The sequence below is a fragment of the Osmerus eperlanus genome, chromosome 19 (assembly GCF_963692335.1).
Source record: "Osmerus eperlanus chromosome 19, fOsmEpe2.1, whole genome shotgun sequence".
Lineage (NCBI taxonomy): Eukaryota > Metazoa > Chordata > Actinopteri > Osmeriformes > Osmeridae > Osmerus > Osmerus eperlanus.
Genome location: NC_085036.1, coordinates 6,343,226 through 6,365,655, shown reverse-complemented (window position 1 = coordinate 6,365,655; position 22,430 = coordinate 6,343,226). Strand labels below are relative to the sequence as shown.

The 22,430-nt window shown below is 48.0% G+C and overlaps 4 protein-coding genes across 6 annotated transcripts; 1 reads left to right on the top strand and 3 right to left on the bottom strand.

The window, feature by feature from the left end:
* The first annotated feature begins 1,603 nt into the window (after positions 1-1,603).
* nle1 (notchless homolog 1 (Drosophila)) lies at positions 1,604-5,670 on the top strand. Of its 2 annotated transcripts, XM_062485808.1 has the most exons (13): positions 1,604-1,654; positions 1,926-2,123; positions 2,258-2,478; positions 2,586-2,665; positions 2,786-2,862; positions 2,948-3,045; positions 3,247-3,439; positions 3,572-3,707; positions 3,853-3,899; positions 3,998-4,200; positions 4,339-4,498; positions 4,684-4,754; positions 4,853-5,670. In XM_062485808.1, exons 2-13 carry the CDS (start codon positions 1,986-1,988, stop codon positions 4,863-4,865), a joined length of 1,437 nt encoding a protein of 478 aa, XP_062341792.1. In that variant the 5' UTR covers positions 1,604-1,654; positions 1,926-1,985; the 3' UTR covers positions 4,866-5,670. The 2 variants fall into 2 exon arrangements, with proteins under 2 accessions (XP_062341792.1, XP_062341791.1); XM_062485807.1 differs by lacking the exon at positions 1,604-1,654 and having other exon boundaries at positions 1,671-2,123.
* A 193-nt stretch (positions 5,671-5,863) lies between these two features.
* slc25a1a (solute carrier family 25 member 1a) lies at positions 5,864-11,342 on the bottom strand. The gene is made up of 9 exons (XM_062485870.1): positions 10,890-11,342; positions 9,942-10,049; positions 9,718-9,817; positions 9,346-9,484; positions 9,162-9,246; positions 8,822-8,926; positions 8,583-8,698; positions 8,408-8,481; positions 5,864-8,233 (listed from the first exon to the last, which is right to left on the bottom strand). Exons 1-9 carry the CDS (start codon positions 11,146-11,148, stop codon positions 8,119-8,121), a joined length of 1,101 nt encoding a protein of 366 aa, XP_062341854.1. The 5' UTR covers positions 11,149-11,342; the 3' UTR covers positions 5,864-8,118.
* A 916-nt stretch (positions 11,343-12,258) lies between these two features.
* On the bottom strand, positions 12,259-16,058 carry LOC134040019 (F-box only protein 39-like). Its single transcript, XM_062486241.1, has 7 exons — positions 15,774-16,058; positions 15,184-15,662; positions 14,903-15,074; positions 14,309-14,638; positions 13,918-14,142; positions 12,809-12,985; positions 12,259-12,472 (listed from the first exon to the last, which is right to left on the bottom strand). The coding sequence occupies exons 1-7, from the start codon at positions 16,056-16,058 to the stop codon at positions 12,347-12,349; spliced, it is 1,794 nt and encodes a 597-aa protein (XP_062342225.1). The 3' UTR covers positions 12,259-12,346.
* A 509-nt stretch (positions 16,059-16,567) lies between these two features.
* On the bottom strand, positions 16,568-18,634 carry LOC134039757 (protein TANC2-like). Of its 2 annotated transcripts, none has more exons than XM_062485805.1 (6): positions 18,562-18,634; positions 18,230-18,341; positions 17,668-17,902; positions 17,499-17,569; positions 17,115-17,345; positions 16,568-16,828 (listed from the first exon to the last, which is right to left on the bottom strand). In XM_062485805.1, the coding sequence occupies exons 1-6, from the start codon at positions 18,591-18,593 to the stop codon at positions 16,781-16,783; spliced, it is 729 nt and encodes a 242-aa protein (XP_062341789.1). In that variant the 5' UTR covers positions 18,594-18,634; the 3' UTR covers positions 16,568-16,780. The 2 variants fall into 2 exon arrangements, with proteins under 2 accessions (XP_062341789.1, XP_062341790.1); XM_062485806.1 differs by having other exon boundaries at positions 17,499-17,566.
* Positions 18,635-22,430: the final 3,796 nt, after the last annotated feature.

Genomic DNA, 22,430 nt, shown 5'->3' with positions numbered 1-22,430 from the left:
TCAAAACTCGGAGGAGAGCCATGACAAATCAATGCATTTTTAAAGATATGTGGTTACGGTCGAGTATGATTTCATTTCATAATTTAATACAAATTGTTTTCACACCCATCATAGTCAAATTCATAGTTGAAACATGTATTTTTTAAAGAGCCTATCGGGAGCCAAAAGAGCCGGCTCTTTTTGGTGAGCTGAGCCATACGAGCCGGCTCACGAAAAAGAGCCGGAATGCCCATCACTATTCCCTTTTAAGGTAAATGTAAAAAGGCGCACAGTACTTTATCGCTCAATAATGCACACCCCGGAACTCCCTCTCAACCAATCAGAATGCTTGATTTCATCCACCCGTATTATAATGAATATTATGAAACCAGAAGTTTCCTGTACGCATGGTTGCTATATCAAGTACCCTTAGTGATGTTGCCTACAGACAGTCAGACAGAGTCTCAACTAATAACTACATGACATCTGAAAACTATATGCTCTGTTGAAATGACAATGCTTTGCGCTTATGCTCTTATTGTATTCTGCTTCAAGCTACAGTAAACGACCATTGCCTTGATTCAAGAGAGATCCAGACTTTGTATCCTGAATTCCTGATTAAGAAACCATCTGATCCAGAACCTAATTATCCCCAACATAAGTTCTAGCCTACATTAAGTTATATTACGGTTGATTATATTGTTGGTCAGCTTATCAAACCTCTGTCAATGCTGGGTTTTTCTAACACTACAGTGCAATAACTGAGTCTAATTAAACCTGTTATAAAACTGGTATTACATGTGATGTTAAGACATCCTCTTCTTCAAGATGAAAATGTCTACTGATCAAATTGCATCCCTTTGATGCTGCTTGTAACTGATACAGTGATGTTTGTCAGAAAGTTATGTCAAGTTTTCCAAACCTTGTTCCAAAACACTTGAATTTAGAACAGATATGTATATATATTACATATTACAATTTTACAACAACAATGGAAGGATTGGCTTTACACACAGTCTCAGGACTATTGCTCGTGCCCCTCAGCGAGCTCGGTTGGACTTTTTCATAGTGTGTTTTTCAGGATACTCACGCTAGTATTTACAAAGTTGTTTAAAGCAACAGACATACGACGTATGTTAGTATGTCCAGTAATAGAAGGCTTTGTCTTTGGTCTGCGTTCATGAGAAAAGCATGATGGGATGCAACAATTACGTTAGGCAGAACGGAAGATTTCCGCAATGTAACATTACATAAAAACAGGGCTCTCAAGTTTTATGATGTTTCTGATTGCCTGGTAGGTGGCATTTAACTCTGTATAACTCGAAACACTTCCCTTCCGTAATCTGCGCCTCGTCAATTAATTATATAGCGGGATAATTTATCCCTTACTTCTCAGCGTGAGAAATAAAGGTGTTGCGTAAGAGGTTGACTCCAACATGGTTGGAGTCTCACAGTGAATGCATGGAGACTTGAGAGCCCTGCATTTGCTACCTGGGTTCACAATCTGCGCTAATGGTGCCGAGACTACAACATTGACCTCCATACAAGATACGCAGTTTAATTAAGCAATTAAGCAAAGTAACACCAGGGGTCACTAGTCGTGTAGGCAAGGTTTGTGGAAAAGTCGCTGTTTGATGACGTACTTCCTATTGCGCAGCCACTGGTACACACGTGTGTAAGTTTGGTTTACATGTTTGGACGTTGTTGCTTAACTGTTAGAAATACTTATTGACAATGTATACCCACCAAGCGTTTGCGGGCGTAAGACATCCGTTAGTGATTTCCTTTGGGTGGGTTTGCGAACGCAGGTGGTAGTACGGTTAGGGGTCTTTCTTGCTATCTTTCTAACTAGCTAGCTAGTAGCTAACCAGCTTGCAGTAGGTGGCTAGATAAACACACGGAGTAGGCTATTCCTTTTAACATCCCGTAAACTTCCTTTCCTTTAGCGAGCTAGGTTCAGCCAGCTATCCATTTAGGTGTTAGTTGGGAACCTTCTCTGTGAAATCATGACAACCGGAGACGTGGAACGGCTGCTGATCCAGTTTCAGGATGAGGCTGGGGAGGCACTGGGATCTCCCTTTGACGTTCCACTGGACATCACCCCGGACAAACTACAGCTGGTCTGCAATGCACTGCTTCAGAAGGTAAACAACGGTTCAAATGGGAAAATCGGTCTTGTTGTTATCTATCAGGTCTTCAGGACCTGCAGTCTAAAGGCGGAGTTTTAAAACATTAGCCAGTTAGGGTTCTTATGAAAAGCGACTGTGTTCTGCAACAGGAGGAGCCCGTCCCGTTGGCTTTCTTCGTACGCGGGGAAGCGGAGGTCGTGTCTAGTCTGGGAGTGTGTGTGAATGCTCTGGGGGCCGAGACGGAACAAGTTCTGCCCGTGGTGTACCAACCCCAGGCCGTGTTCAGAGTCCGCGCTGTGGCCCGCTGTACCAGCTCTCTACAAGGACACACAGAGGCAGTCATATCCACCTCATTCAGCCCCACTGGCAAGTGAGTACCAGGTGCCCGTTCACGGAGTGTGTGTACACATACTCAGGAATACATACTCCTGGGCCAGTCCATGATTGTTGATATCTCTCTCGTTTTCCCTCTGTCAGGTACTTGGCCAGTGGATCTGGGGACACCACGGTGCGTTTCTGGGACTTGACCACCGAGACACCCCACCATACCGCCAGAGGTCTGCTTGAGTGACTCTTATCCAATGAAAGCATCTATAGTGATGTGCTGCTGTCCAGAGAGTTGTGTACAAAACGTGTATTTTCTTCTCGGCTAATCAGTATGTCCTCTGCTCTTCTAGGCCACACCCACTGGGTTCTGACCATCGCCTGGTCACCTGATGGAAAAAAGCTTGCCTCGGGTTGCAAGAACAGCCAGGTGGGGTGTACATACACACACATACACACACACACGGTGTGGTCATACATGGTCACTGTGTGTTACAATATGCATGTCTCTGTAGATCTGTGTGTGGGATCCGGTGTCTGGGCAGCAGATTGGGAAGACACTGACAGGACACACCAAGTGGATCACCTGGCTCTGCTGGGAGCCACTGCACCTGTGAGTAGATGCCCTTCCTGCCTCTACAACACTCCCGCCTATCTCATACTCGCAACATAACGATATTAATAGTCGATAACACGAATCCACCATCTCTCCGGCTCAAGCGGTGTTTTATACACGACCCGCAGACACACCAAAAAAAATGTCCCCCCACAAATGTTCCTAAATGCACACCGACCTTCCTCCTCGTCTCGGCAGTAACCCCGAGTGTCGGTACCTGGCCAGTAGTTCCAAGGACGGGTCTGTGCGTGTGTGGGACGCGGTGCTGGGCCGCTGTGAGAAGATCCTGACGGGCCACACCCAGTCTGTCACCTGCGTGAAGTGGGGCGGAGACGGACTCCTCTACACCTCCTCCCAGGACAGGACTGTCAAAGTCTGGAGGGCCAAAGATGTAAGTGTGTGTAAATACCTGCGGTTACCTGCATACTTGAGGTATCCATTTCACATGATAGTATCATTTATCTATGTGTACTTGTATCCAGTAGACAGATTGGTTGATTGGTTGCTGTGTGTGTGTGCGCAGGGTGTCCAGTGCAGGACGCTCCAGGGCCACGCCCACTGGGTGAACACCCTGGCCCTCAGTACGGACTACGTGCTCCGCACCGGGGCCTTCGAACCTGCTACGGCCACAGTCAACCCTCAGGACCTCTCTGGATCACGTGAGTCTCTCTCTCTTCATTTCCTCCGTCTCTGTATCTCGCTCGGTCATCTTCTGACCTCAGACCATAAGCTAACTAGTCTGTAGGAGGGTATAGAGGTGCCGGTGGAAAATGTCTATTCATCAAATTTGTTTCATCTTCCCAGTGGAGGAACTGAAGGAAAGAGCCTTGCAGAGGTACAACAAAGTCAGGGTAAGTGTGTTTGGCTGCTATGCATGTGCACATGTGTGTTAACTGCTGGCCTGATTAGCATGATTTAGCACATCCTGACCACTGTGTGTGCGCACTAGGGCTCGACCCCAGAGCGCCTGGTGTCGGGTTCCGATGACTTCACCATGTTCCTGTGGAACCCAGCAGAGGACAAGAAGCCCCTGGCGAGGATGACGGGCCACAGCGCCCTGGTCAACGAGGTGCTCTTCTCCCCGGACACCCGCCTCATCGCCTCGGCCTCCTTCGACAAGTCCATCAAGGTCTGGGACGGCCGCACGGGCAAGTAAGGACCCAGGACTAGGACTAGGACCGGGCCTAGCACAGTCAGTCTGGACTAGCGAAGCGTCATTGGCTGGTGTAGTTGTTTATTTGCTGCTGTTGCCTACTGGGTGGGTGTCGCTAACTCTGTGTGTGTGTGTAGGTACCTGCTGTCCTTGCGAGGCCACGTGGGGTCCGTGTACCAGGTGGCGTGGTCGGCAGACAGCAGGCTGCTGGTGAGCGGCAGCAGTGACAGCACGCTGAAGGTGTGGGACGTCAAGACGGGCAAGCTGAACACGGACCTGCCCGGACACGCCGACGAGGTGAGACAGACAGAGAGGGAGGTGGATGAATGCGCTTGGTGGAGAGTTGAAGGTGGTGATGGGTGGCGCGTGTGTGTGTGTGTGGGGGGGGGGGTAGTCTTATGAAGTCACTAAGAGGTTTGAGAGGCAGGGGGGAGGTAAAGAGGTGACCTCCTCGTCATGGTGTCATGTTGTTCCTCCTGCAGGTGTTTGCTGTGGACTGGAGTCCTGATGGACAGAGAGTAGCCAGCGGAGGGAAGGACAAATGTCTGAGGATGTGAGTACGACCTCCCGTTTCAACCTCTGCAGTTGAGCTCTCTTTCTTCATTCACTCACACACACACTTTTCTGAGTCTTATGTTGTGTGTGTTCCAGATGGAGAAGGTAACCCTGTTCCCAGGCCCTTCTACCGTGACTTTGCACCAGCCAACCGACCAATCGCGTGCCTCGCCGACGTCAGAAGGTCAGCCTGCTCACACGCCTCACCGTGGGCGGAGCCGGGAGACGAAGACTTGACCTAATCCCCCACTGGCCCACAGTGCAGCGTTTGTCAACGAAGACCATACGTCAGAGGGCTGTAGGTCATGGGGCACGAGACAGTGGAGGAAGGAAGGGATAAAGGAGGGATGGAAAGGTGAATGGATAGGAGGAAGGAGAGAGATGGAGGGGTGGACCGAATGAAAGGAAGGAGGGAACGACAGTATGAAAGAAAAGAAAGGGGGGGGGGGAGGCCGGAAATAGGGTGAGGAAGGAGGTCAGGAAGGAGAACCAGCGAAAAGAGAGAGCTTTCAACAGAAGCAGGAGAGGAGGGATGTCTGGCCTGCTGTACAGGTCAGCCACGAGCTAATCCAAATAAGAGCAGCATGTGTGTGCCCTCCTTGTGCTTGGTCTTAGCACACAGCAGACAGGACAGCAGGTGGAGGGGCTAATGCAGCTGACACCGACCTGCTCTCTCAGGTCTTAATCTCCTCTCTCCTTCCCTCCAAACCCACAGTGACTTAAGCCCTGGTCTGCTTCCTCCTGACTGGACTTTAGAATCTAGGTACCTATTTACCCAGGATACACTCTGCTCTGTTAGCCTTACCTGTACAATACAATGCTATTGCAAAGTTAATATTGTATATCTCTTATCCCTCTAATGTTGGCTTCTTGCTATGTCATTAATAAAGTTATACCTTCAAATATACTATATATTTCTGGCATTTGTGTGAGATCATTGTGAAAACCAAATATTATTATATTATATAGTTCACCTTGATAAATATGCTGTTGTGGATGGAGGGGTATAATCTAATTAAGTAGGACTAGTGTATTTCCTCACTCATTCTAGACATACTGCCCAATGACAGAGAGACGAGATGAACACCAGACGACTATGCAAAAATATTTAGTTACAAGTTTATTTAGAAGCAGATGAATAGCAGTTTTGTGTTATGTTAATCTGATCTATTGAGCTCAAGCCTGCATGTCGCAATCCACTTGATGGGGGTCAGTCAACTATCCTGGGCATTGATTGGATGTTTGATCTGTCACAGTCTGTTGGCCCAGCTATGACCTTAGTGGGGAGATATTTGTACGAATCCAGATCAAGTAAATGACCAACTAAATGTATTGGATTATATTCACTCGAATTTTTTGTGACCAGACAGTGCAGACATATTTATATAAAAACATTTAAATCCATCAATCAACAATTGGAAATTGTGCATTTGTTCAAAAAAGACAAAAGTACAGTATAAGACAAGTATTCTCTTAGTGCCCTCAGTATGTGAACTTTAATATGAATTGAATCTGTGGACTGTCAGGGTTGTTTTAGCATGGGAGATATCTTCTGGTGACTGGGGTTGGGCAGGGAAACTTGAAGGTATGTTGTACAGAGGACCTGGGCTGAGGGGCTTGTCTTTGGACCAAACCTATCCACAGCAGTTAGGCTAACGCTGGAACATCTATTGCCAGAAGTACAGTAGCGCCTCATACTTTACCCTGGACTGTACAAGAACGATATCAAGCAAGCCTCTGTGCTATATGTACAGCTTTTAGATTGCAAATAGATTGTTTTGATGGGTTAGCTTGAAATTTCACATCACAAAAGATCTATTTCAAGAAGGAAAATAACAGTTGTCTCACTTTACTGGAGGGTGTTTAGGAAAGCTGCAGCAGACCAGATTGCTCGCTAGGTACAGTATAGCAACGCTACAGCAGGTCACTTAGCACAAACCAGGTACTACAGAACATACAGCCTGATTCTCTAAGTCCTTCCTAAACAGCCTGGTACATAGAGTTGACATTGATTTGGTGCACCCGGTCCACCGGAACCGTCCCTTAAGTGTAAACTTCAACAAATGTGATTCATTAGACCTCTGGCCCAATTCTGCTGTCCTACATCCACAGACATGACATATGCAGAAAAGACACCACAGTTTATAGTGACAGCAGTAATACATTGAACCCGGATTGGAATCAATTCTGTTGCAATCATTTCAATAAATGATATTTTAGACCATTAAATTCAGACAAAATTGCTGACTTGGCTAATGTAAACAGAATTGACCCCTAACCCTGCAATGAACAGTAGCTTTAAGTGCATTACCAAGACAACCTGGGAAAAGATGGATGTTGTTTAGCTACATTATGCTAGGGTTATGCAGTTTTTTCCCCAAACATGCATTACATGAGAAGTGACCCTCTCACCCAAGCTACATGGCAATTAACACACCAGGTACATGTGCACAAACAGCCGTATGTGTGAATACAAGAAATCCTTTAAAGATCCATCAAACTGAAGAGCAATGAAAAGGTAGATTATATCTACAACACAGATTAAGCAGTTTTGGAAATATGCTATATATGGATTCTTCGTTTTCACACTAGGATTAATCTGTGCCCGATAAAACTCTAATCCAGATTGACGTTTGCTGAGCAGCTGCAGGTAATGTCTCTTTCGTTTTGCTAGAATGTTCTGTGTAAGAGCGGGGTGAATCAGAAGACACTTGCATGGTTTGACAGAGAAGTTGCTCACCTCCAGTGAAGAGGCCCATGGAAAGCTTGATGAACAGACACATTTCTGATGTCGTTGTGCGTTGGACACGGTCTAGGCTAACCTCTCTCCTCCACCCCACCAGTTTCCCCTCACCGTCTTCTAGATCTTTCCTCTATCCCTCCCTCCACCCACCCACGTTTGTTCAGGGGCACGAGTGTGCACAGATCCCCCACCCCCACGCTGATCTTTGAAGTGCCCCTTGGTCAAGCCATTTGGTTCCCCATACTATACTCAGTCTACTGTAGGCTGAGAGGTGAGAGGTTAGCTGGAACCAGGGGGGGGGGGGGGGGGGGGGGGGTTTGGTCCACACCTGTTTAGAGCCGAGAGAGACAACCAATCCCGATCGAAGGAAGACCTGGGCTCTATCTGACAGTATCAGATGGTCGGCTGCACACAGAGCCAATCATTGAAATGAACAGGGAATGTATGTCCATGGTGCCAGCTCTATAATCTAGACAGGCCATATGAAGCTAAATTGTGACTCATCTTACTGTATCTCATCTCATTCAGATATTGGGTCAGGGGGTTAGGGGCCGCTCTGGGATTGGTCGTCTGTCTGCTCCTACCCGCCTACTCTCCTCTCTGCTGCGCCCTGATTGGTTCATTCGGTCTTCCAGGCGTTGTTGAGCAGTTTGACCACTTCCTCATAGAGAACGAAGACTATGGCCACATCCAAACACACCCGGCCCAGTCTGGGAACTGTGCCCTTGTAGAACCTAGAGAGAGAGACAGAGAGACAGAGAGACAGAGAGAGAGAGAGAGACAGAGACAGAGACAGAGAGAGAGAGAGAGAGAGAGAGAGAGAGAGAGAGAGAGATGTTTATGGGACCAGAAAGGAGAATCCTGTGGCTGTTCCAGATGGTTAATCTGAGGCTTCTGGAGGTACTCACGCCTGTGGTCCCTCGTTCTTCAGAATCTTAAAAGCACAGTCCACCGTGCTTGTGTAGCGATGAGCCTCTAATCCCTACAACACGCACATGCACATACACTTATTTAACACACATAGTATTTGAAAGTATTACTTGTACTAACATTTGACACAGGTTGTGTGTGTGTGTCACACACCTGCATCCTGGTCTTGACCACATCCAGAGGGGTGTTCCCAAACACACTGGCAGCCCCTGCAGTCGCTCCAAACATCGCTGTGACGATGGGGTGCATCTCACAATGGGGGTCATCACCTAGGAGACCAAACCATAGGGTCAGAATGATACAATATTTTCTTACTATAGGATGCTGTTCTGTTTGGCTTAGGTCTCCATCAGCCAACCAAAAGGCTTGTTTTAAGCAAGTTGGCCTCTCACCTTTGTACCAGTTGCGCAGAGAGTTCATCACGTAGAATCTGATGGCCTGATTGGATCCCTGTTTCAGCACAGTGGCAGTCAGACCCTGATAGGTTCCCCGCACACCTGCACACACACATGATAAATTCAGCGGCACGATACACACCCTTATAGCACTGTACAGACAACTTCAACATCATCCTCGCAATTCTTTAGATAAGATTTTATTTCTTTCTGCCTGCCACAATTTGACAATGGAAGCAGTGTTGGAGACTGTCAGGGCAGTCTGTCTGTCTGTCTGTCTGTCTGTCTGTATCTGTCTGTCTGTCTGTCTGTCTGTCCGTCTGTCTGTCGGTCTTACCCTGGTCTCTGATGATCTCTCTGACACCATGGAAAAACCCTCGGTAGCGCGGCTGGAGGGAACACTGGTCATGGATCATCTTCACCTGAAAAAGGAGGGGTGAAGAGCCATGGTGTAAATCCATTTACACGAACTCCTCACCTCAGTTTAAACTGCGCCTGTACTGACTCGCAACCCCGCCCACCTTGAGGGTTTCCATTGGACAAACTACGATGATGGCCTCGGCTATCCCAGCCCCCAAACCACACCAGAGGCTCCGCGTGTTGTCTAGGCGACCGGTGGCATCCCGCATTGGGTTGGCAAGCACTTCAAACGTCCCAAACCTGGGAGAGAGAGAGAGAGCGAGAGAGAGAGCGAGAGAGAGCAAGAGAGAGAGAGCGAGAGAGAGAGAGAGAGAGAGAGAGAGAGAGAGAGAGAGAGAGAGAGAGAGAGAGAGAGAGAGAGAGAGAGAGAGAGAGAGAGAGAGAGAGAGAGAGAGAGAAAGGGTGAGCAGGAGGATAACGCAAGTCTAAAAGATTATAGCATCAGAGTGTGTGTGTGTGTGTGTTTGCCGTACCTTACTGCAGACTTGGGGATGGATCCGTAGAGCAGGGAGCTAAGGCCACGATACAGACCTCTAAGACCATGGTCCTGCACTGTCAGTTTCACACAGTCTCCTGTTCACAACGCACACAGACACACACAGACACACACACACTGGGTGACTTCCTATTGCACCTTGAACAGAATGAGAGACTGGAGGTCAAAAACACACACACACACACATAAAATACTTTGTACCTATGCCTCTGTATCGTGGTGGATTAGCCCTCTCATCCAGCTGTAACTGGGTCTTGACATATTCTGTAGGAAAGGTGATGCAAATCTCTATACCCCCCGCAATACCACCTGCATAGAGTGAGAGAGAGAGAGAGAGAGAGAGAGAGAGAGAGAGAGAGAGAGAGAGAGAGAGAGAGAGAGAGAGAGAGAGAGAGAGAAAGTATGGGGTTAGACAGGCTTGTGTTTAAGAGCAGTGCTCTTCAACCCTGGTCCTGGGTCCAGGGCCCACTGTCTTGCATGTTTTAGATGTTTCCCTGCTCCAGTGTACCTGATTTAAATGAATGATTGTTATTTAGCTCTGCAGCCTGATAACAACCATTCATTTGAATAAGGTGTTGGAGCAGGGAAACATCTGCTGGACCAGGGTTGAAGACTACTGGTTTAGAGACTTGACCTTTGTCACTTCATTAGTTTGCAACCCCTTGAGGGGGGTCCCCTAAAATGACAAATAAAAACAGCTGATCGAACTATCATGTGAGAGAAATGCTGCAAGTTCTATGTTGTTACCAGTCTAAAGTTATTCTCTATTGAGGTGGGAGGACATGATGAAAATTATAACAATTAAAAATGAAAAAAGTGTGGATTGTTTTTTTGAATTGCAAAACTAATTTTACATTTATGAATCAATTATGTGAACAAACTCACAATTCCCAAATACAGAAAGCTAGAAGAATGAAAACAACTACAAGGCCTACTCCGTGTTGATTTAATGTTTATTTTGTATAGCCTGTATACTAATAGTTGCTGCGGGCCTTGGGATAGGCGCATAGCTGTACTGTTTATAAATGCGTTCATGATTTCCTAACCCAATTCCACTAGCTAGGAAAGCAACGACATATTGATATTATGCGGTTCACCGCAGTGCAAAGTGAATCGAATGACAGGCTGGAAATGTGTCAGCAAACTCACCTGCAAGAATGGCTTTTCCAGGATGGGTGATTTTTCTCCCTCCGATTGAAGCGGCCGCCAGCGTCCTTCTGGCCGAGTACGACTGGTAGATCGGAGAAGAACTCGATGCAGCAACGACAGTTCGAGTACTGGTACCAACATGCTGATTGCAGGTCAGAGACTGGGGATGCGGCGCAGGAACGGTGGAGCATTCTTGTCTTAGACCACTGGTCTCACACGGTCCGTCCGTTACCGAAAACGGTTTTAGTAGCGACGACATGAGTCACACTAGATCAATTCCTCTGATGCTGATAAATATAACAAATGTAGCTAGCTAGCTAGCTCAACAAAATCGTCCACAGACAGACAAATAAAGTCCAGATAGTTAACCTCAACAACACGGACGAAACACTCCCGTTGTTAAAGGGGTTCTCGCCAGGGCTGAGCTTCTTGAATATTATAACCACCAGAAGGCTACAGACGACGCCATTGGCCTACACGGCTAATTATTCCACTATTCTGACCTATAAATATTCATGAACTCTGGCGTCCAATGACGTGACTGTGTTGGTGATCTGGGGCCACTGTCATGTACTTATTTGATTGGTCAAAGTCAAGCTAATAGTATGGTCATAAGCTGTAGAATGTATAAATTAGGTAGTGCTTTATGATATAATATATCTTATTGATGAAAGTGGTTGATCTAATGTTTGGTTTTACCCTCCACAATCAACAACACAAGCAGGTTGGCTACATTCAATTTTCTGCAATCCAGTTTCTCCTAGCCAATGTGAAATATGAATAAATTACTGCTTCATGTACTTATAAATGGTTTGTTTGTTCCTTGTATTTTGCTTCTGTGCCAGAGAATGCCTTTACTTACAACACGGCTCTCACTGTGAAGCCCCCCCTGCCCCCTCCTGCCCCCAGCCCTCACCCCCCTCTACAAAGGAACTGGGTCACTGTCTATGGACCGCGAGGGAGCGTGTGAGTTTGAGGAGCGTGAATGTGTGTATGCGCACATTTCTATGTGAAATGTGTGTGTGTGTGTGTGCTTGTGTCACTGTCAAACTAGTGGAATGGCATGGCTAGGGCCTGAATGTTAAACATAGAGCATGCAGCAAGACACACACGTTACTATTAATACACATCTCACTCACTCACGAGACACAGTAGAAGACACATGGACCTCAGCCTGGGCAAACTACCGAGCTAACAATAACTCTGTGCAAGAGACAACAGAGCCCCTGCAGTTATGGGATATCCATTTAAAGTTGTTTTACAACAACCCTTGTTTCTGTGGAAGCAGATAGTTGGAACAGGTAGCAGATAAGCTCTTTCCCCTGAATACTGTAATAGATTCCCATAAACGGTCTTTGATCATGTGAACCCAAGCCCTGCCTTGGCTTGGAATGGAGTCTCTTTATTGTGTTTCTTTGTTCTGATGATACATGTTGGTATTGAGTATGTGTGTGTGGTTATATGATGGGGTGGATGCTAGCAGAGAAGTGTAACACGGCCGTCAGGTGTGTGTATCGGCACAGCACTTCCTCCAGCTCCTCCTCCTCCTCCTGGTTGTCGTCCGACACGGAGTAGATCCTCACCTTGACCACATCGTCGTCGTCGTCATCATCATCATCATCATCATCATCATCATCATCATCATCATCATCATCATCATCATCATCATCATCATCATCATCCTCATCATCACCACCATCATCATCCTCATCACCACCACCACCATCTTCATCCTCATCATCCTCATCCTCATCATCACCACCATCATCATCATCATCATCCCCACCACCATCATCATCATCATCTTCATCCGCCTCATCACCCCCACCACTATCATCATCATCACCACCACCATCATCATCCTCCTCCTCATCATCATACTAGTGTGTGTGTTTCTGTGTGTGCACATGCATGTGTACTTTCAGGGTGTTCAGGGACGTCCTCTTCTCCAGCCTGGCCTGCAGGAGCTGCTCCACCGTGTTGATCTCCAAGAAGGCCCACACCTTCAGGTGTTGCAGACACACGCACACCTCCACCAGCTCCAACAGCTCCTCGTCCAGTGACTCGTGGCAGTTGTTCAGGTCCAAGGTCACATGCTGCAGAAGGCCGGGGCAGGCGAGAGGTCGGGAAGGGGGTCGGGTTAAAGCCACCGGCTTGGTCTCAATCAGGGAGCAGTGTCGTCTTTGATTTGGATATGCACGAATGGAGTGGTTCTCAACCCTGGTCCTTAGGGACCTCTGTCCTGCATGTTTGATATGTTTCCCTGCTCCAACACACCTGATCCAAATGATTGAGTCGTTATCTAACTCAGTAGAAGCTTGAAAACAAACATTCTTTTGAATCAGGTGAGCCCCGAGGACCAGGGTTGAGAACCACTGGATTAGACCAATGTTTTTCTCTGTTCTCTGTCTTTTCCCCCTTCCTCAACCATGTCTACTCCCTTCCTTTTCCCTGCCTCTCCCTCTGCCCTCTGCCCCCTCCCTCTGCCCTCTGCCCCCTCCTTCTGCCCTCTGCCCCCTCCCTCTGCCATCTGCCCCCTCCCTCTGCCATCTGCCCCCTCCCTCTGCCCTCTGCCCCCTCCCTCTGCCCTCTGCCCCCTCCTTCTGCCCTCTGCCCCCTCCCTCTGCCCTCTGCCCCCTCCCTCTGCCCTCTGCCCCCTCCTTCTGCCCTCTGCCCCCTCCTTCTGCCCTCTGCCCCCTCCCTCTGCCATTTGCTCCCTCCCTCCGCCATTTGCTCCCTCCCTCCCTCCCTCCCTCCCGTCATCCCCCTCTATCCCCTCCTTTCTGTCTCTTCGTGTCACCTCCCTCTCTGTCATCTGTCCCCCCCTTCCTGCCCCCCCAAACCACACACACACACACACGCACACAGCACACTCTTCTCACCCCTCACCCTGTCACCTGTCCCGAGCCATCTCCCTCTGATCCCCTGTTCTCTTTCCCACATCACCAACAACCCTCTCTCCCTCCCCCCACTCCCCACCCTCCATCCCCTCTCCCAAACCACCGTCGCACCCCCCTCCCCCGGTCACCTGGAGCCTGTCCCAGTACTGGGGCAGCATTTCTGAGAGGACGGGCTTGGCGCTCCAGTCCGACTCCGTGAAGTAGCAGGAGGTCATGCTGTAGTCGGTGAGGGGGACCTGGGGCAGGAGCACCCTACCCAGCCTGTCAGTGTTGACCACCTGCTCCACGTGTAGCTGGACCTCCAGCCCTGGGCATCTCTCCACCAAGCCCTCCCACGAGCTGTCGCACACCACCTGGGCACAGGGAGGAAGGGTGAACGGATAGATGATTAAGAAAGAGATAGAAAGAGAGAGAAAGGTTTTCATGGAGGTTTCAACATTGTTTTTCAATGTTTTTTTTCTGTTCCTTCTCAGAATAAGCTTCAAGACCTCCAACCCTTCCCTCCTTCAGCCTCCCCACCTGTGAGTGAGCCTCATTGACATGGCACCTCAGCCTCAGACTCTGCAAGATGCCCCTCTCCCTCCCCCATCCGTACCCCCGGCCCCGCCGCCCGTGGCCCCAGCCGTTCTGCCCCAGTGCCTGGAGCAGCTCGTCGGAGACGCAGGAGTAACTGACGCCCAGGCTGCTTAGGCCTCTCAGGCTGTGCAGGGCCAGGGGAAGGCTGGGGTGGAGGTGCACAGGCAGGGGGCCTGAGAAGAAGTCATCCAGGTCCAGAGAGGAGATTCCGGGGCGTCCGCGCAGGTACTGGTGCTGCTGGGAGTGTGACAGGGCAGAGAGCAGCTGCATTCCCTGGAGCAGAGAGAGGGACGAAAGAGGAAGTTGTGGAGCGAGGACCAATAAAAACAAGTCATCAATGACCTGGGATTCCTAATTAGCTTCTATTGAATAAAACCATCTGTATTTCAAGGTACTATATTTTTGTGTTTACATACCACCAAATACACATTACGTGGTATGTACTGTGGAAAGTACTGGACTTTCCATGTGCTGATGTTAATCATAACCAGTAGAACTAGTAATATAGCAGTAAATGTACTCTTTTTTAACATGTACCTGTCGAAGCGAGGTACGGGCCCCCTTGAGGCTGACAGAGCCCAGCTGGGAAGCCCCTCTCCGGAAGAAGTGAGCCAGGCAGCGTACCAGGGACCCCCGGACAGCCCGAGGCCAGCCTGTCCGGTCCAGCTCCAGCCCCGTCAGGGACAGGGACCGTAGCCGAGTGCCCGCCCTGGAGCGAGAGAACCACACACGAGGAGTGAATCGACTAACTTATCATTCACAGACATTGTCTTCTCTCTCTACCCTGGACACACACACACAAACACTTCTTATCTGACCTGGTTAGCTCGTCCAGCAGCCCGCGAAGTGTGTACTGCAGTCGGCGGGCGACCATTGAGCTGTGAGGAGATGACACGCACACCTCCAGCGTCTCCAGGTAGCCCCCCAGGTGGCGTGCATAGGTGAGGGTGGTCAAGGGCTCCGACCTACGGAACCTGGTCAGGCGCCCGGAGAGATGGAAGCGTCGGAAACGCCAGAGGGAGGGGGAACGCATCACGGCGTGCCAGTGACGACACACCAGGTTGGCGCGCATGCGGTCCCGGTCGCGGAGCCACCAGAATAGCCGCCACAAACACACGGACGGCAGGAAGCCCCAGCCGTGGACCGCCCTCTCCTCGTCTTCATCATCCTCCTCTTCCTCATCGTCATCCTCATCGGTGCCGCCATTGTTGTCAGGTTCTTCCTCCTCCTCCTCATGCTCTTCATCCTGGTCCTCCTCCTCGTCTTCCTCCTCTCTCTCCTCCTCCTCACCCCCACGCTCCTCGACCATCCCCACCCCCTCATCCTCATCGTCCTCATCGTTCTCCTCATCCTCCTCATTCTCATCGTCCTCCTCTCTCTCCTCCTCCTCACCCCCACGCTCCTCGACCATCCCCTCATCCTCTTCCTCCTCACCCCCACGCTCCTCGACCATCCCCTCATCCTCTTCCTCCTCACCCCCACGCTCCTCGACCATCCCCACCCCCTCATCCTCCTCCTCCTCATCGTCCTCATCGTTCTCCTCGTCCTCGTCCTCCTCATTCTCATCGTACTCTCTCTCCTCCTCCTCCTCCTCCTCCTCCCGAGGTTCGTCTTCCACACCCACCCCTTCATCCTCCTCCTCCTCGTCTACGTCACGATTGGCATCACCCTCAGGAACAAGCTCCTCATCCATCTTGCCCCTCTGACCTGATCTGAGTTTACTTAATTTAGAGACTTCGGTCAAATTCGGTCAAATGTGTTTTGTCAGGAACATAAAATGGATAGAAAATGAGTTTTGCTCGAACAACAACACAAAAGAGGTGGGATTCTTTGGTTCACTTCCAGTGAACAGTGTCTTCCCCAGTGCTCTCCCTGGTCCTGGGCAGCAGGTGCTGGGGTATTCTGACTGTGCTGGGGGGCTTGGCTGGGGCTAGACCATGAGGGAACTAGTCACATTGGAAGTTAGGGTTAGAATCACACAGAGATTGGTCTACAGGACGAGAGGCTAAGTCAAGCTGAATGTGAAGACAGTGCCATGGTGTGGGTGTGGCATCAGGGTGGGGTAGGAACCCACCAGGTCAGAGGGAAGTCACCAGGGCACTGCTAGGAATTTGGTCTCCATGCCATTCAATGTTACTGAACCATGGTTACATCACAGTCCAGCTGTGACATCACAAACACATATGAGGTTTGATGATACATCATTTATTGACTTCACAGTGGTAATACAACACAGGATTTGCATAGTTCATGTATAATACAAGATCGAAAACATGTCTAGACATTCTGGAGTCCAACATAACACCATTTATTATTAAAGCATATACTGTCGGGTAGAATTTCCTGAGTTTGTAGTAGACAGACAGTGAAAACAGATATACACTTTAGATAGCTTGTCTTCTGGCAGATTCCGCCCTATTTATTCTCTGTGCTCTTCTCTCCATCAAACAGCAGACACTTAGCCTAGACAGAGACAGAGGCAGAGAAAGGTCCAGAGACAAAGAAGGTCAAAAACAGTGGCAGGGCTACAGGCAGAGAGAGGCAGAGTTACAGACAATATTTCATTATTATTCAGTGTTTCAAAAATATATACATTTACATTACATTTCGTCATTTAGCAGACGCTCTTATCCAGAGTGACTTACAGTAAGTACAGGGACATTCTCCCCAAGGCAAGTAGACTAATAGTATATTATTCAATTCCATTACTCAGGGTCCAAAGCGTGCATGTGTGTGTTTGTGTGCGTACCTCGTGCCAGAGAAGTGTGTCAGGTGGTAAGCCTAGATGGCAGTGTGAGCAGGTGTGTGTCTGGTCAGGCAGCTCCTGGTCTCTCAGTTCCCAGCGTGGCCCCTCGCTGCCCCACAGAGGGAGAGGGGGCGCGCGAGATGAGCAGGCCACACCAAAGTGAGGCCGGGGGTCAGTCTGGTACTTCACCATCTGGCCACCGGAGGGCGTCGGAGATCCAGGCTCTGATTCCTGCTGCCAAACAACACGGTGAAGAATGATTGGCTCGGAACAGCAGCGTGACAGGAAATGTGACAGGAACATGACAGGAGTTTCAGTACATCGTTATTTTGGTGAAATAACAACGAAATAGTTGAGGTTTGTGTTTAGTGTTTGAACCGTTAGTACCTGTGGTTCAGTTTTCTCCTCAGTGGGGCGAGACCTCAAGCAGTACCAACAGGGCTGAGCAGAGGGATCTACTGCACACACACACACACACACACACACATACATGCTACAGCAACAGATTGATGGCTGTATTCACAGACTGATCAGTTTATCTGTCCAAGGTACTGACCCTGTATGGTTGAGGGGTGTACTGTTGTTTGACTCTCTGTGGTGTCACCCTCAGGTGGTGAGGACAGGCACTGAGAGAGCCTCTCAGTGTCATTCTCTGCTGGGGTCTCTGGTGGTGACGTTTCTAGTGGCAAAGTCTCTAGAGGTAGGATCTCTGCATCATCGACACACACGTCCTGTTGTTCCAGACTGTCACGCTCACCCCCCGTAGCAGTCTCAGTCTCAATCTCCTCTGACTGATAGAGAGAGAGAGAGAGAGAGAGAGAGAGAGAGAGAGAGAGAGAGAGAGAGAGAGAGAGAGAGAGAGAGAGAGAGAGAGAGAGAGAGAGAGAGAGAGAGAGAGAGAGAGAGAGAGAGAGAGAGAGAGAGAGAGAGAGAGAGAGAGAGAGAGAGAGAGAGAGAGAGAGAGAGAGAGAGAGAGAGAGAGAGAGAGAGAGAGAGAGAGAGAGAGAGAGAGAGAGAGAGAGAGAGAGAGAGAGAGAGAAGATATTCAGAGACAAGTTAAAGTGTGGATTGTGTCAACCCCAGCGCCAGGTCTTCAGGAGGAGAATGTAGGGTCTGACCTGACTGGGCTCAGCGGCCTCAGTCTGTGCTGTGGGGTCCGACTGGTCTGTTTGCTCCTCTAGTTCTTCTGTTTCCTCTGTGTGAATGTTAGCCTGGGCTACGGTCTGGCCACTACACAGGATGACAGAACGGCAGGGGCAATAACACACACACACACACACACAATGCATCCTCCCCCTTTCCTCTCACACCCAGTAAGGAACTAATCCAAGAAACAGCCACCTCCCCACAAGGTTATCTATCTACAGCTGATTAGACAGAACCACTAAATAACCAATCACACTCAAGACGCAAGGCTCCGGACCAACATTATCGTCCAGGCTTCTCTTACCTCTCGTCTTCTTCCTCCTTCTCTCCCTCCATCCTGTCGCCTGCGTCTCCCTCCCAGGGTGCCTGTGTTATTGCCTTTTTCCTTCTCTCTCTCTCTCTCTCTCTCTCTTTATCTTATGGGCGCTTCTCTTTTGTTTACCCTCAGTCTCTCTCCCTCCTTTTTGCCCCTCTCACTGTCCTCCCTCTCTCCCTGTGTACGAAACGGAAACTCCGGACATTTTAATATTTGATGTGTCTGAATGGCTCACAAGCAGCTTTGCTGTAAAGAGCAAGCGTACAAGGGCTCCAATGTCACCCGTGACTTGGCACACCCTGTCACCAGCCGCACAGGCCTCCCAGGGGAGCAGTATGCAGGGGACAACAAACTGTCCTCTCCCTCTAGTCAGTGGTTGAATTCTCCTGCTGCAGTAGTAGGCCTATATGGAGTCAAAGAGATGACCTTTTGAACAATCAGTGGTTGAAGGCTCCTGTGAGGGAAAAGGTCGGCCACCCGTGGACAACAGCACGCGGGACGCAGGTGAAATTTCAGAGTGAGAGTGCACCTCGGGAAAAGGTGATCTCTTCTAACACGTACCAAATATGAAGAATCATGTCTGGAAAAACATCTGCATTCCCATTTTTTTGGTTTCACAAGTGGTGTCATGGTGTCTTTGTAGGCGGTTAGACTTAGGACCACCCTGTCCAAACGCACATCTCATGAACACCCCGATGAGTAAATGAGGGATCAAAAGCTAAGTTAGGTTAAAAAAAAACTGGTGCCAAAAAGTGCGCTCATGGTAGGAAGACGTGAAGTTCAAAATTAAATTGCACATAATGAACTAGAGAGGGTACAATTTCTGGGGAAATTGTAGGGTGTGCTTGCTTGCGTCGGTTGCACAGGGGTCCGTTTTTGAATGACATTTTTACAACTGATATTTCTGTATATTTTATATAAAAATGCATACTTATTATTTATAAAGATGACATAGATTTAAAAGCATTATTTTTTTTGCTGCTCATTTACAACTGAAAATACGAGTGAAGTGTAGAATGAAATAGATGTCTTCTCATTTCCCCTGCAAGAGGCAGCCTCATCGTTGAAACAAAACGAATAAATTGGGCAGACCGGTGTAAAAATTGACCTAATCTCTATGACTTAAACTTCATTTTAAGTTTTTCCCTTCTCATGATATTTTCAGGCATTTAGCCTACTCATTGCATTCATTCATTAATAAAGAACCCCCTTTGAAGATTATTCTACGACGTTACCCGGCAGTAGAAGATGGAATCGCGATTCAAACAGTACCATCTGCTAACTGAAAATATGCCCCCCAAAACGTAAATAAGCTTGACATTTATTTAGTGGAAAATCGCTCATTCATAAAAAGCTCACTGGTAGCGATCATTGTCAGTAACAACGCAAAATGCGATATAGCCCTGTGTGGAGAAGCTGCCCGGTAAATTGTACTACTACGGTACAGTACTAGACTACTGCTGTGTTCGTCTTGGTAGCGATTGCGTTGGTTGAATTGGATTTAACGTTCCGTTGTACGGTTTAAGCTGAAATTAATTATTTTCATGAACAGATTGACAACGTTTAGGCTGTGGCAATGAAGTTCAGGTTAGTAGTTAGATAGACTTTTGATTTAAGTAAGGGGAGTGCCGAACATGTTCTGTCGCCGTTTTACTTCCTACAGTTGTGTAAGCTAGATGTTTTTGTAGTGTGTCTCACGTAAGCTACAGCGTTGCAGTGAGCTACACTGGTTTGAAACCACAGGTAATGGTTTTTTCACCAACAAATCGTTTACTAATGTCAGAATAAACCCTACAACGAAAATGAGCATATGTGAGGAATGTTTATTTTAACGATTGAAAACAGATAACGCTACATCATAGACCACTGTAGTATGTGTTGCCCGGGCAACACAGGCTAATGTCATGATGCTAATACTTCAGTGAAATAGTAGACTACTGTTTCCGAAAGTAGATGTACTTCCTTAATAATATCAGCTTATATTGTACATTACACATCACAATTGTGTGTCATATCACAAAGTAAAATTAGTAAATAGTTATCACCTGGCCTCTTTGCTTGTGGCGTTTCTGCAGCTGCCTTGCAGTAAAGCTATAGTTAGCTTAGCTATCTCCCAGAAGTTAACGAGCTGCTAAACTAATATTCTGCTAGAGGTAGTCACGCGAGTTTTCGTGACGTTAGTGACGTAAGTAGCGTCATTGACTGTGGTTAGCAAGTTAGCCACCGTTAGCTTCACTTTTCGACACAAAAACGTAATTTCTACTTAAACCGTGCAACGGAACATAAATCCCAATACAAGCAACTCAATCGCTACCAAGACGAAACTTTTGACACCTACGTTGTCTATGTAGGCCAAATATTGACTGAGTTTTAGGGGGGCAAAAAGAAATAAAAATAATAATAATATATATGTGAGAGAACAAAGGTTGTGCTCTCGCCGAAGGCTTGAGCACACCCAATAATAATATATATGTGAGAGAACAAAGGTTGTGCCCTTGCCGAAGGCAAAGCACACCCAATGACTGGGAAATTACATTATTTGAACAAAGGTTGCTGGCTAGCTGTAATTAGATTGATGTTTCTCGCTGGTTTTACGGCACGTAATTTTCTCAAGAGGTATAGACAATAATATCCCACGGAGATGCACGGTATAACTGCGCATATGCAAAACAACACCTCTGGCTGGCACTGAGCTGTCTGTGTTGCTAAACAAGCTATAAGACATGTTTATAGGCGACAACACTTACAGTTTTACTTAAAAACTCGTAGCATACCTTAAAACGAGCCCGTTGAGTTTATCTTTACTGCAGTGTCATTGCAGAAATCAGCCACGAGATGGCGGCAGAGTATTTACAATAGGTCCTCCTCATTGATTTATGTTTTTAATGAAACGAGCTACACACTGTGCAGTTCAACAATGATCCATCTTCGTCTGCTCACCAATCTAGCAGAACATATGTCATTTATTTTGTCGTTGCTTATTAGAAGCAAATAAGTCATTTGTTACCATCATGTTAAAAGATCATTGGAGATTGAATTGCCCCAATGGGTCTTTTTAGCCTTCATGTCAGGTAGGTAGTCTACAGTTATTTTTGCAGTGGTCTGTTGCATGACAACAATCCCTTTTTTCTTATGGAGGAAGACGTGTTCACACACTAACATCATCTCCATCGATTCCATTGGTCCAAACCGATTTCAGATGATGAAACACCACTGCCACTGTCCACTTTCTTTCAGCTCGTGTCCTCTTCTGCATCTCTCTCACTTCTGTCCCACTGTTTATGTCATGCTCCTTTGATGAGTCATCCTTACTACTTAGAATGTCGAGGTAAGGGAGGTATCAGCAAATTAACTCCACTTACAGGTCAGAGCACATCTCTGTGGGTGTATTTTTGAAAGATTATATTTGTTGGGGTAATTTTGTGCGCTAAGATGATGGTAGGTGTGTGTGTGTATGGCCAAGAGCATCATCAGTGTTTACCCATACTGTCTGACTCACTACAATTATCCGTCTGTCTTTATATCTCGATATCTCTGCCTCTGTCGTCAGCAGAAGGCTATTGGAGTGTGTGGACGTGTGTGTGTGTGTTTGGGATCTACAGAGAGGAACAACCTCGAGGAACAATGCACGGCGAAGTATATGGTGGTACAGTATGTTAGGCGTGTGTGTGTTTGTGTGAGGGCCTTGCAGGTAAGGGGGGGGGGGGATTTAAGCGTGTGCGTCGTCTTTGTGTTTCGGGGGAGGGAGCGGGGACATAAGTGGAGATGACTCACCAGTCTTTTGTGACAGTGGTGCGGCAAGACTGCCTTTCACCCATTCCCACTCCCTCGGGGCTTGCATGCAAAACAAGGAACGG